At 49.2% G+C, this 14,493-nt stretch overlaps 3 protein-coding genes across 3 annotated transcripts; 2 read left to right on the plus strand and 1 right to left on the minus strand.

Moving 5' to 3' along the window:
• Positions 1–673: 673 nt before the first annotated feature.
• Positions 674–3,595, minus strand: lreA (uncharacterized protein; the record flags this gene model as incomplete). Its single annotated transcript, XM_057154986.1, has 4 exons — positions 674–2,148; positions 2,203–2,641; positions 2,702–2,796; positions 2,878–3,595. 4 exons carry the CDS (start codon positions 3,593–3,595, stop codon positions 674–676), a joined length of 2,727 nt encoding a protein of 908 aa, XP_057006116.1.
• Positions 3,596–4,841: 1,246 nt separating this feature from the next.
• Positions 4,842–6,099, plus strand: N7473_009048 (putative RAS small monomeric GTPase; the record flags this gene model as incomplete). Its single annotated transcript, XM_057154987.1, has 5 exons — positions 4,842–4,887; positions 5,008–5,056; positions 5,135–5,151; positions 5,247–5,687; positions 5,756–6,099. 5 exons carry the CDS (start codon positions 4,842–4,844, stop codon positions 6,097–6,099), a joined length of 897 nt encoding a protein of 298 aa, XP_057006117.1.
• A 3,663-nt stretch (positions 6,100–9,762) lies between these two features.
• N7473_009049 (Zn(II)2Cys6 transcription factor domain-containing protein) lies at positions 9,763–11,737 on the plus strand. Its single transcript, XM_057154988.1, has 3 exons — positions 9,763–10,397; positions 10,466–10,563; positions 10,635–11,737. Exons 1-3 carry the CDS (start codon positions 10,293–10,295, stop codon positions 11,338–11,340), a joined length of 909 nt encoding a protein of 302 aa, XP_057006118.1. The 5' UTR covers positions 9,763–10,292; the 3' UTR covers positions 11,341–11,737.
• The last annotated feature ends 2,756 nt before the right edge of the window (positions 11,738–14,493 follow it).

Here is a 14,493-nt window from a genome sequence, read left to right on the forward strand (position 1 = left end):
CCAATGCAAACATAGTAGCGAGAGCGATCTGCGCTACTGACTATCAAATGGCACAAGACTACATACAACCTTCGTCTGGCCGTTCCATATGAGCTTGGAAGTCAGTATACGAAGAATACAATATACAGACGAGCGTTCAGACGAAATAAGACTCCGTTCAGCGATTATTCATTTTACAATTTATCGAATACTACATTCAGCTGATATCTAATCACTCCAAACCGATAAATTCTCATAAAAAGGATAATCGTAAAGAATCATTTCATTATAGTACGCATTCTGGACAAAAGTATATGCAAAAGAAAAGAAAAGAAAGGACGACCCTATTACCAAAGACCACCTCGAGCACAAAATACAAGCTCAAAAGAGATGGATCCAAAAGAAGAATGAAGAAAAGGCAGAGGAAAAAAGAAGGAAAAGAAGAGACAAAAGGGCTTGTTAACGCACTCCAAAACACCCTCGTTTTTCCGACTTTCACAAAAACAGCCATCATGGCCCAACAACGATAAGACAGAGGGTATATCAAACCAGTAGTAGATCCGCTCGCTCAAACTCAGATTCCAAAAGAAGAAAATCAACTAAATCAACTAACCCGGGCCATGTCAAGGTGAGGCTAGACGACACACAACGCCAACTCCCATTTTCAAAGCTGAAGATAGCACCACGCTTGACTTCACCCCTGCGTTGTCGCAGTAGCAGCAGCAGCAGCAGCAGAAGTAGTAGGCACAGCTCCATTCCCAGAAGCCGCAGCCTGCGCCTTATTCCGAACCTGCTTCGCCCAACGGAGACCACAACTATTACATAGGTCGCGATTACCACTCGGACCGCGGCGCCACTCAGGTGTATTCTTCGTGCTACACATAGCACAAGCCTTCTCAACCGAAATAGTGCTCTGTTTGCGCTTGCGCTTCTTCCGGCGTGCAAGGAGACGCTGCAATTCATCCGCCAATACGCGGTTTTGCTTCTCCAGCTCGCGCAGTTCAATCTGCCAGCTGGAGCCGCGGGTGGGGTTGAGCTCTGTGAAGAAGGTAGCCGGGGCGTCTGAGGGGGAGATACTGCGGTTGCCGGTTGGTAGACCGTTGAGGCCGATGAGAGTGGAGAGGAAGGGCATGCGCTGACCGAGAGCGCCGTATTGGCTGGGTGGATTGGGGTCTGAGGTTGTGAGAGTTGTTGTCTTGGATGAGCCGGGGACGTTTGCGAGTTCTTCGTCTTCGGCGGCGGAGGCAGCGGCTGATGAAGGCGGGAATGCGCGGGCGAGGCGGATTTGGGCGACGAGGAATGAAGGACGGGCGTTGTGGGAGTCGCCGCAGTAGAGGGTTGTGTGGGCGGAGAGGTAGTGACCCTTCTTATGGCGCATCTGGTGGCGGAATGAGGGTGGTTCGCCGGATTTACTACTGCCGTCGTCGTGGCCTTGACCGTTGGCTGCTGCGTCGAGGGCATCGGTGATAGCGTTGGGGTCATTATCAGGATCCATGAGCTCGTGCATGCTTTTGCCGATCAGGTCGTCGGGGGAGCGGCCTAGTACAGGCTTCACCTTTGATGTGACGAACAGGATCACACCAGACAGGGAGACCTTAGCCCAGATATCATTCTCGGCCAGCGCAGCCTTGGACCCAAGCTGGGCGACCTGTTCTAGTGAATAGACGGCTCGGGGGCGGCCAGTCATGACCATATACTTTCGTCCCTGGGACGGATCGATGTGCCAGGCGCCGTGGCTCTCGAACCACATGTAACCCTTGTACTTCTGTCGAATACGATACACGACGCTGACAGGTGCTGGTGTGGTGCTGGCTCGCAAGTCACGAATCACCGGTCCGATATCGCTTGGATGGCAGATAGTTGATAGCGTCTTGCCCACCAGCTCGACCGGGTCGTACTCCAAGATACGCTTGCACGAGGGTGATATATAGAGGAATTCACAATTGAACGACATCACATGGATCACATCGTCGGTGTTTTCAACCAAGATACGATCTAAGTAGTGTCGTGATACACCGGAGCCTGGAACACCTACAGCGTTGAGAATAGCAGTAACCTCGTCGTGACCAAACTGTGTAGCCAGGTCCGGTCGTAACCTGTACGCCTCAGCAGGCGGGACCACGTATTGCGGTAATTGGTCACGCTGGTAGTTAATGCTATATGTACCGTCTAAAGAAGGGTTAATGAATAGATCGATAAAAATAGGTAACCCAATCAACCTACCTGGATTCCTTGCCTGGACGGCATCAGGCTTCTCAACGAGATCAACCTGGAAGCCAACATAGAATCGATAATCTTCCGAATTCCATTGAATTGGAATCATTGTAATGAGATTCATAAACGGCTGGCCACCCTTGCGGTAGTTGATGATACTGGCCTGGATCTCGCTTCGATCGTGGATCGTGGATCGCAGGCGATGTACAGTCTGTCCGTCAACAAAGGCACGCTTTGCACCGGGAATGATCTGACCATCAGGGCCTTGTAGGAAACGACAATTACGGCCGACAATCTCGGCTTTAGTATAGCCAGTCAACCGTTCGAATGCATCAGAGACATAAACAATGGGATGATCCTCCCGCGTGATATCACACAGCACAAAGGCACAAGATAAGTCCACTGCGCCGATATTGATCTTAGGATTAGGTCTCATCGCCACTCGGCTCTAGAGAACCGTTAGATTCGAGAGTTCATTACAAGAGAGGGAAAAATGCATATCACTCACGAGAACACCTAGAATGTCAAATCCACTGCTCGAGTAGATGCCCGTATGCTCTGTACTCGCTGCATCGGGCGTCGACAGGCCTGGCGATAAGTCATCTGAGACCAAGACCGGCGTCAGCTCTTTTTCTATCGGCAAACATGCCACGCATCAGGCTACACTATAAGATGGCAACTCACCTTTGACTGCGGCAATGGCCTTCTTCGGTTGGATTGCTACCGGCTGTGTTCCTCGATAGGGGGCCAGGCCAGTCGGCTGCGTCTGTCCGTACGATGAGAACTGCTGGGACTCTTGAACGGGCCGCAAATTCAACTGCTGCGAGCGATCGCTAGCTCGTGAAAAGTCCGAGTCCTCGAAAGTCTCCGTAGAAGTTGTCGTTGTGTTGGTGGCGTGGCCGTTATAAGGGTCTCTCCGTGCTTGCTGGAGCGGGGGCGCTTGTTGCTGTGGCATGTACTGGCCTGCCTGAGACATGGACTGATGAAATGAGAAGGCTGATTGAAGCTGCGAGTCGTCCATCGATGGAACCAGACTCATGGTGGTCGCCGGATAGGTAGTCGGGATATCGAAGGCGAACGCGCCGCTGGAGTCGAGGCCCATGGTCATGGACACGCCCGTTGTGGGCGCGTCGTAGGCCAGCATCACATTGGAAAGGCGGCCTTCCAGTTCACCTTGAGCTCTCGGGTTCTGATCGAAGGACTGGAGGGTCGAGTCGAAGTCTTGAGGCAACATATCGGCGAAGGGGTAGCTGGCGACATGGCTGTTCGGGTAGCCCATCAGGGAGGGGTCGGAGAGGGACGACCGCAGGTGTGACGGCACACCCTCCTGCGCGTCCGGGGAGTCGTCATCGCGGGTAGCGGCAGAGTATTCGAGGTCGAAGTTGTTCATAGGGTTGGCCATGACCTGAAGTCCTGGACACTACGAAGAAAACAAAGCAGGCCTCGGCCTACGTGGGGTCCAGAATGCAAAGCCCAGACGAGTTCCAGAGCCTCGGGAAAGAGGGACCAGCGGCTTGGAATCCAGTAATCACGGGCGACGGCGACTCCACTATTTTCGAGCTTCGTCGCGGATGAAAGATCGCAACGGGGTGAGAGTTGGAAGAGTGTAGATTATAGACGAAGCGAGATTGATGCTCTGTCGACTTTTCTTCTGCTGCTGCTGGGGGACGTTAAGAAGGAAAGAAATGGGCCCTCACACGCTCACCCCCGTTTTCTCTCTCCTCTTTTCTCAAAAGTACAGACACCCGATGTCATTGTGGGCCCGCTGATGGGCGTCTGACAGCCAATGAAGTGGCGATGAACCGAGGGTCAACGGGTCTGGGGAAGTCCATTTTTTGTGGGAATCTTCAAGGGATGGACAATGAGGTCAGATCGTACCTCCATAGGATCGATTAGCTTTTGATATCTTCTTGAATCTTGGTAGCATCCCCATCTTTCCACTTTCCTGTTTTCATCTCTCATTGACAATCAAAGGCGATTGTATGAATTCATGAAGCTGTGGAATGGGCGCTGTCAAGTTGGGTGGCGCGGGTGGGAATTGATCCATCACAAAAGAGGCAAGTGACAAATGACAAATTGCAGTTGGAAGGCTGGGCCGTGGCTCAGGGACCCGTCGATTGGCGCATGGACTCGCTCGCATTCGTGTTCAGAAGAAGTACGAGTGTACCAGAGTAGTCCAGATTGACAGGTCCCGTGGGAAAGACCAGTAAGAAAGTATATGTCCGTGTCAACCTGTCAACTTTGTCAGTCAATCTATCAATGGAACTAGGGGGGCAAGGGAGAAGTTTCTCTTGTAACCAAAGATTCTACCAGAGAAGATGAGAAGTATATAGAGAGATAAGAAGACAAAGAATAGTTAAAGAGAGAGGAATCGCCTGTTGAGACAACACGCGACTTTTCGCGCGGCAGCAGAGTCAGGTAAACGCCCCAAAGCTTCGGTCAAGTCAGAACTTCTCAGCTTTCCTCCTTTCCTTCCTTCTCCCTTGTCTTCGCCCACCACATTCCCCTCCTTTTCGTACTTTCGTACTTTTCTTCTTTTTCCTAACACTCCCGGGATCATCCCGTGTCCTTCATTGTGTAACATTTTATACATCTCATCCTCCGACCGCCTTTCCAGCCGACCGCGTGTCATCGTGGTCGGCCACGCGATGGCAGACAAGATCTCGATCACCATCTGCGGCGACGGCGGCTGTGGTATGTTCCTGCAACCTTCTCTAACCTTTTTCTCTCATGCCGGGATCATCACACGCATATGATCTGTTGTCGGTGTTGTGGGAAACGTGCGATCGAAATCTGATCGGATCGAGGTGTTAGGCAAATCATCCATCACCTTACGGCTGGTCCGTAGTCAATGGATTCATGAGTAACTCTTCCCTGATCTTCATCTACATGCATTCAAAACATGATTGAATACGTCGCTAACACCCATCGCCCGTCTTAGATATGACCCAACTATTGGTATTTAACCCTCCCTTGATACAATTGCATCTTGACTCCGACCGATATATTCGCAATCGCTGTCCCAACAGTTCCTCTGATACGCTCATTGCTAGAGGACTCGTACTCGGTGACCCGCACCGTCGACGGACTACCGTACTTCCTTTCAATCACCGATACCGCCGGCCAAGAAGAATATCGTGGACTATGGACCGCATCGACGGTCAAATCAGACGCGTTTCTGCTTGTCTACGACATTACAAACCCATCCAGTCTGCAAACACTCGACTACTTCATGGACATGATCAATCTGGAAGCTGAGCAACGCGTGGAGGATAACGACCGACTTCGCAAGGAGCTAAAGAATAAAGGCGTGGAGACGGATGAGCTGGTCGGGCTGCCACCGCCTGTGAAGATCGTAGCTGGTAACAAGTGCGATCTGAAGGATGGGCGTGCAGTCACGGCTCGCGAGGGACTGGAGTACGCGCGCAAGCATGGCTGTGGGTTTATGGAAACGAGTGCGCGGGAGATGGTGAATATCGAGGAGACGTTTGCCCGTACGTACTATCCGTGCATTGGCACTCTGGTTGCAGAGGAGCTCTAGTCAGTGCTAATCATATCTCAGTGCTGGTACGTCGTGTCATTGAAGCACGCCGTATCCATCAGCAGGGCACGTCACCGAACCGCCGCCCACCATCGCGCACAGGCCAGTCCATGCACACAACGGCCTTGCCTCCGACGACTGCTGATGCCGGCGAGGGAGGAACAGGCAAGACTCGAAGCCGACGTAGTGGGTTCTTCAGTCTGGGCATCAGTCGGAAATCGAGGGAGCCTTCGAGCCCGATCGATAGGTGCAGGCGTCGGGTTTCGCGGGCAGTGATCAATGAGAAAGAGGTAGACAAGGATGAGGAGGAAATTGAGCCACGGGGCTGCTTGTTTCGACGACTGTACTGCTGTCGGGGATGCTGAAAGCTTGCGAGGTTGTAGATACGTCGTAAATTTTTTTTTTTTTTTTAAAAAAAAATATATACCCTTTGTTTCTCTCGTTCTGGCCTCTGATTTCATTCAGCGCATCCAAAACGTTTCCATGTTGTCAATATGACTGACTTGTCAATTACATTTCCAATGGCACACATATTCATTCGTATCTTACTAACCTGAACCCGCAAATGTGTTTATTTGTTCCAACCTCCCATCCCACCGCAAACATGGTTCTCGAGCGGAGAGCAATGGCCCCGGAACACCACGCCGAGTTCAGCAACAATGTATCAAACCCTGATAGTGACCTGGGCCGGGGAAAGTCGCGTCCACGGTCGGTTAAGCGGCAGGATTTCAGGTATGACGGTATATCACTGACAGCCGAAAAAGAGGATGGAGTTTCATGCGGATACAGGGCGTAGTTGATGACACTAGCCTAGCCCTGGACGGATCGCCATGTAAAGGCTATCAATATCCTATCCAGTGAGGATCGAGATTAACGGACAACATGACAACGTCTGCAGGGTTCAAGGGTCTGGATCGTGCATGAACTACAGTACTGGACTACAGTCCCAACTTACAGTACATACTCGCTGTAGTGTTTACTCCGTTATTCGACAGCGTCCCGTTCGGGCAGTTCTGCCTAGTTGGGCAATCAGTTGTGGGTTAAAAAGTGCGATGAGGTCATCGTTAGGTGGAATCGGGTTCGATAGGGGCGGTAGTGTGGAATAATTGGTTGAATAGATTAGAGTAAGAGTATTCTGCGAATAGTATCTAACGGTGGAACTCTTTTTTGCTAGTGGGAATAGTGTCAGACAGTGCATCCTCTCTGTAATGCTCCGGAAAGCCACCATCTCAAGCATCTAGAAGATCTTCATTCTAGAAGCACATACAAGAACGGGGCTAGCTAGTCGCAACAAATGCGGCACGCCTCGCATCTTCGGAGTCCGTCTCCCGAGCACGAGGTATCCAGATATGGACTATCCTTCCTACATGGTCGACAGGCCCCATTACAACCGAGAACTTGTTCCGTATACTACTCTCCATCTTCTTCAACTCGGCAGATCGGCGCAGCTTAAAGCCCCAATGCCGCGGATCAGTATCATCTCTTTTCCGCATTATCCACCCTCCTACCAGGCTATTAGGCTACCCACATTTCGAGAGTTCCAAGTTCCGAAAACCTGCCTTAATCAGATATCAGATATTAATACTCCGTTTTATCAAGCGCCAGAGGCAAAAGGGCCCAGAAGGTTAGCACGGGGCTGCAAGCTGCGTAACCAGTGCGAAGCTTATCACTTATTTTGCGGGGACTCGTCATACGCCACAATGATCAATCCCAGGAAAATTGGAAAATAAGTCGAAAAAGGTAATAATGAAAAACCTGTAAATCGCATAGTAATCAATGCTCCCTACATACATACATAAGCTGTATTACAGGGATTGTATGTACAACACACTGCACGTTATAGTAGTGTAAGTGTCCAGTGTACACATGGTAAAAACTAAAGTCCGATTTATTCACTCTCAACCCGGAAACGAGTGCGAGCCGAGACCGATCGAGGCTGTGGCCAGTGGTCACGTCATGGACTCTGGTAAGGTTGCGGCCTAGGAATTTCAATTACTGCACCACTGCGGTGGGCGCAGGGCTTCCGTCGTGTTCATTGGGCTCGGTCGGCGGTCATGAATCACTGGGCGTTTAATGGATTCGCGGATACCGAGTTGGTAAGAGACTACTAATGAACCATTAGTACCTAGTAGTACTTTCGTTGTTGGGGAACTATTGTCCGAGTGTCTACGAACTAATTACTAAAGGCTACAGTGGACTGGGGAGGGGAATTAGATTGGTTGTGAGGAGGTGATCGGCGCTTGGATGGACGAGTTCGTCTTTGTCATGTTGGATGTGGTTTGGTTTTGGATGGTCTGGATGCTCATTGCATGGTCATAGACTACTAATGTTACTCGGGGATTGGCATTTGGCAGGCATAACGTTAGGATGTGAGAACGTGCAATCGTTGAGTGCTTGCTTATGAGGTATGAGGGGTAAGGTAGAGCGTAATAAACGAGCAGGTGGTTATTCGGATACATACTTCGTATCAAAGTATTGTCCGAGTACGATGAGTTAAATTTCGAGTCGCTCCAGGATCAGATAGGGGTAAATAGCAGGGATAAAGCCATAAATATAGTCATAAATATCGTTAGTTGACGGCTCAAGAAAATTAAGGCCAAGCAGGCAGCTCTCTTAATAAGTTAACGGGGATACGGTGATACGGATACGGCGTACGCGATACGGCCGTTAAAAAGGCTGTCGGGGATCAAGGGACGTGCATGACAATGACCACGGAGTGCGGACTGCGGACTGCGGACTAGTGCTACGGACTACGGACGAACTGTGTCAGGCTGTCAGCATCTGATTCATCGGCCTGTCTGAGACGCCGACCGAATGAATGTCGATCAATCATTGGCGAAACTGGGTTAAGTTAATCTTTGTTCTTGATCTTTTCGATTATTCCTCCATTCAGCAGTAATCATGCGTGCCGCGCCCGAAAACACTATTCAAAACCGACCCGAACTAGTGTGTCAATAAAGAAACTCTGCCCACGAGAGTTAATGAGAAGAAATATGTCATAAGGAGATCATGCATAATGTCTAGATGAAACAGAATGCCTCTCGTCATCGTACTAAACAAGAATACATAATGCGTGGTTTTTTTGCGCTCGTTGCCCCAGTCGGCAGGGCCTTGCCGAGTTGGTGCACGCTTTATACACGGATTGTTATGCACTACGCCAAGACTTCCAGGCACGGGGCTTCTAGATCAGATGGCATGAGTTATACTGTGTATACATTGTATAATTAGTTGAAAGTTATGCCAGAGATCAACATGAATATATAGAAGTTAAAGGACTCGAAAGGGAATACGAAAAGAGAACAACAAGCCACATCATACCTGTATCGGTGGCACGATCGATCAAGATAATATCATTACCGGTTTTCGCTGAGCCGTTATGAAGCATTTCTTATAGTACGAGTTAGTAGTACAGCAGCAGCGGCACATAAGCTTTAGTTCTGAATCTACCCTATGAAGTAATATGGAACAAGTACACTATAAAGGGTAAGAAAGGAAAAATCTGTCTGTTCTTCTTATTCTGGACCTGGCACCGTTTGAGTGGCCGGAAGTACAGTCCTCCCGGGATATACGTCAGGGCCGTTCAGAAGTCTCCGAGGGCCGATGGAAGCTCCGTCCTCCGAGCTAACGAACTCTCTGGTAAGAGCGAAATGCCGAGTCTTCCAGACTCCACCTGGATAGAGTAATCAGGAGAAGAAAGGAAGAAAAAGGAAGGGAAAAATAAAAAAAAAATAAAAAAAAACCGGGCCTTGTGATTATCTTGGAGTGGAGTCTTGCAGAGAGATGTTCTGATTCGATCCGATCGGTTTCTTTCGTAAGGGCTTAATGTGGCTCTTTTTTCTCTGACTCTCGTTATGTACGGAAGTAAGCTGGGTTGCCCTATTGATTATGCTCTCATCTTCCCGTGCTCGGTAATCTGGTAATCTTGGTAATCCCCGTTACGGAGTCTGGTACAGTATGTACCGTTTCGACCTTTCTTAAAATCCCTCGAAAACTGGCATCCCCAAGAAAATAAAAAAGAAATCCCAAATCCCAAATAATCATTAAATCCATTTTTATTTCCGTTTTGATTTCTCGATTCAAATCCAAAGAAGACTAAAAAAGGGCCCTCCCCTCCCTTCAGACGCCCTTTCCGACCACGACCAGCCTTAAAACATCAACCTTCACCTACCACGTACTACTACTATCACTACTACGACCCATTCGCATGACTAGTATATGACCAGCGGTCCAAGACGATCCCTGATTATTACTTCACTCTGCTCTCAAACCTTGTCTACCTACTTATTCCCCAAAGTCAATTATTGTTGGATGGGCCCGTCCCTCGACATCGTCATTAGATCATTGACTGGCTGACGTCGATCATTCGCTACCCTCCTGGCCGGATCTGGAAGTATAGCTCGATCTAGTACGAAAGAGACCGAAAAAGACAAAGTCACCACTACCACACCACTCAACTCTCCTCTTGAATTGCTCTATTCATCTGCTTCATACTTCTCTTCCCCTCATACTCTATACTTCCGCCCTTTCATTCAACCCTCTTCCACCACACATACACACCATGGCTGCCCGACAATCAACACCATCCTCCGATCACTCGCACTCAGATGGCGTCCGCAAGCGCGTATGCAAAGCTTGCGATCGTTGTCGTCTAAAGAAATCCAAGGTATGTACCATACATTAAAAAAAATAAGGCATGGCAAATCGAAACAGCCAGACTGACCGGGCCCCAAGTGCGATGGAAGCAGCCCATGTTCGCGCTGTCGAGCAGACAATGCCATCTGTGTCTTCGGAGAGCGAAAGAAGGCCCACGATAAAGTGTACCCCAAGGGGTGAGCAAATAGCACACTATAACAAATCCAAACCAAGAAACCCAATCGCTAACCCATTCCTCCCATTCCAGATACGTTGAGATGCTCGAGCAGCAACAAGTCTGGCTCGTCCACGGCCTCCAAGAACTATACCGCCGCAGCACCGAAGGCGAAGGCTGGCCAGGCGACCTCCTCAAGCCCGAACCAAACGGTCACCCCCTCACCCACGATCTCCTCACCCGCCTCGGCGCCTTAGACCACTCCAAGGGCGAACGCTTTGAAGAAAACCCCGAAGTAATGCAACACGACCTCTGGCGCAACGGCATGACCCGCCAGGATTCCACCGATGGCTCAACAGATAGTCCACACAGCCCCGTCGCACGCTCCCGTTTCTCTTCAGACGCCTTCTCCTCGCACTCGCAGCAAACCATGCCGCCCACACCACCGACCTACAGTCCCAGCAGCCGCACCGCGCCTATGCAACAACAGATCAAGGTCGAGCCGACGATGAGCACCGCGCCCACGCCGCAGTCGCAATACGCATTGTCCATGCAGGGTGTTGTGAATCCGCTTGCGCTGCAGGGCGCGCCGCAGTGGCCTGGGAATAATGGTGGATTCAACCCGTTTGATGAGATGGATTTGATGGGTTCGGCCGATTATACGAATTTCAACTTTGAGGATCCGATTCCTTCGCCTATGTTTCATCGCCAGATGCCTATGAATTGTGTGCCGAGCGGGGATTATGATGATTTCAAGGAGTTTTTGAATCCGAATCCTACGGAGATTACTTCGATTTAAGTGAAGCAGCAGCAGCAACGGCGACAGCTCTTCATCTTCAAAAAACCTAACGCCGTATGACGTGATGCATGTATACTATACATGTTTTCTTTGGTTTTCTTTTTTTGAGATTTTCGTGTATGGGGCTATTATCCCTCGTACACTTTCTATTTGGTGGATTGGTCTTGAGCAATTGCGATCCTAATCATCCTGTACAGTGCTGGGCTCGGGAGGGGATTCTGGTTTTTGTGGTTCTGGGTTTGGTTTTCTTCTTTTTCAAACTGGAGTTTGAGTTAAAATGGGGTTATCGCGGCGTTTTGATCTATTCTTTTCTTCTTTACACTTCTTGTCTGGTTTTATCTGACGAATCCATTGGATTTCTATCTCTCTTCAAATTCTCATCTCTACGACAATTACAGTCTAATTCTTCACAGCCTTGTGATATCACATTCTTTTTCGAGTATCTCCAAAGACCCTGATCCAGATCTAGACCCGGCCTATTACAGATCCCAACCTCGGAATTATCAGGGTATCATAACTATCTAGCATGGGAACTGGAATTATGGAATTAAACACTCGGTACAGACCTACCCTACTACACTGTTACCAGTTTACTTTACAACTACACACTGTCTGGACTCTGTACAGTGCAACGCCGGAGCTACGTGCCGACCAAAATGGGTTCCAGCTCCACTTGAACTGACTAATGCGGCTTCTGGAATGATTCATGCCCCGTCATGTCTATGATCATCTGTCATCGGTCCGAGAATTTTTAGGGATGACGGATTGTGGATTATGGATAGATTATGGATCCGAGATCATCGATTATAAATTACCGACTACCGATTACACATCACACATCACAAGCCACGCCCGTAACAGAACCCTATTCCAATTTCCCGCAGTGTATGTACGAAGTACACGTTTTGGGTGGTGGCTCATCTCTTGGTATTCTTTGAATAGTGAAAACACGATTACATGTTCTCAAATATTATTCTGGTTTCTCTGATTTCTCAACGGTCTACTATACGACTCAGGGAGATATTACGACAACATGGAGACAACTCCCCTAATCAACGAGGCTGGACCGAGTCCAGTACAGTATGAGTATGCGCTGGCTAAGCCGTCAGCTGAAGCTCGGACATAAGCCTCGAGCGCGACGGGAACAGTGGCCCTTAAGTCCATCATCCATTCCTACGGTATTATTACCCACGTAAGTAACTAGTATACGAGGATCATGCAATTTGAGTTTTTTCCCCCTCTAAATTTCGATCGGTGAGCTCTGACTTAACTCCATGCACCTACTGCAACGAGTAGTCAGCTCGTACAGTACGTCCACACTGTCCACGGGGGTACTTTGTAAGGAATTAGCCTACATTATGTACGCACCTAGCCTCGCAAACTTTGTCTGTAGTATTTCCTGTTTGGGAGATGGCTGTCGTATACAGACTTCTGCATTATCTTATCTGGTCGTATATTACGTTGCTGTGAGCAGTCAGCTTTTTTGCTTGATTTCGTTAGATTAGGCCGACAGTTGCGGACTTGGGATTTCATTGCTTCATGCAAATTCAGCAGCTTGAGTAAGCGGAATTTGAATCGCGCTGTGGATCTCCGACCCAGGGGGGTCGGCCACTATATAGACGCCGGACGGCGGCCAATACCAATGCCGCCCACTATTGACAATGTGCGGCGACTATGGTATATGGTCTCCGTACATTTGTACAGTATGTACGGCTTTACACTCAGTCCGGCTCCACACTCCTCGTCTCGTTTTTTCTTTTGTTCTTCTTCACGTTCTACCAGATTTCCTCTTACGTGAGCGAGCTGGTTGCCCGAATGGGAGAGTTTTTCGAACTCTCATGTCCCCACTCGCCCATCGTGCATCCACCGGATGAAAGTCGCCGAGAAGCCAACTTACCGTATTGGGACAAATGCTCCGCGGCGGGCTAACGGGTTAAAGCCTTACGTGAGGTTGACAAGATAGATATATGAAAGGTAGACTACGGTGCCACGAACTATGTTTATATAGTATTGACTGGCTGAGGAGGATCGAGTTTGTTGGTTCGGTTGCTGAAGATGGAAGTATGTAGCTAGCTCTTGGCTGCAGTAGAGTATACATAGACTGTATGTGGTGTAATCGTAGACCCTGTCTTGTCATTACAGTGTGTATGGATGTACCTCGTACTCTGTATGCACGAGGCTCAATACCGATCGTGGTTCGCAACTTACTGAGCAATCCTGCTTGGCGGCCAAGCACTTAAGATTTCAATATTAGGCACAATATTAGGCTGAGCCGCGGACGGATTAACTACAAGGGAAACCTTATGTGGATACACGACATTCGGCTGTTTACTGTACATTATGTGTTTACTGTGGCTGCGCGTTTGCTTTATGCAGATCATTTGAGGCAGTTATTCGTGTCTCCTCTATAGACTATGTATAGTGTACTCCGTATGGAGCTGAGTATCCACACTAGTGACTATGACACTGTAATTGTATACAAAATCCCACTTTCAACGAAATAGTTCCCTCAATAAACATAGTTACCCCATCCCCGTTGCTAGTTCGGGGTCATAGACCCAATAATAAAACGGGAGTATCAACCATCACTTACGTATACCTTTCCAGCCTCGTTTGAAGTGTGGACGTCTTGGCTCTAAATTCAGGGGTAGCACCGCCCCCGATGTCTCCTATTTTGGCCACATTTGACTTCGTCCAAGGCTGGCTGTGCTAGGCATCTGAATACCTTAAAGGCGGGAGTCCAGAGTCTAGTCCAGACAAAGACCAGACCAGACCAGACCAGGCAATGATTCCAAATGCCTGATCGCCGTTGGCCAGGAACTCTGTTGCTAGTGGGCCAAGTCCGGGGTAGAAGAGCATTCGGCATCCGGAACCCCGTTTTGCCCGACGCCGTCTCGTCGGATGCTGGCGTGGCCGGTGAAAGATGCAGACGAGAGTAACCCGATCGAGGGTTATCGTATTTTATCATGTCTCATGTATCATGTATGGGATGAGGGATCACCCCCCCACCATGGGTCGCTGGTCGCATGGTCGCATGGTGATGTGATCTGAATCGCTGATCGGCGAGGCACTGGCATGCCAAGACATAGTTAGTTGAACAGTTTAGTTTTCTCATGTGGCCAGGAGAAATTGAGGGTCTCCGGAGGCTGAAAA

The sequence above is a fragment of the Penicillium subrubescens genome (genome assembly GCF_028828155.1).
Source record: "Penicillium subrubescens strain IBT 31985 chromosome Unknown utg000006l_segment0_segment0, whole genome shotgun sequence".
Lineage (NCBI taxonomy): Eukaryota > Fungi > Ascomycota > Eurotiomycetes > Eurotiales > Aspergillaceae > Penicillium > Penicillium subrubescens.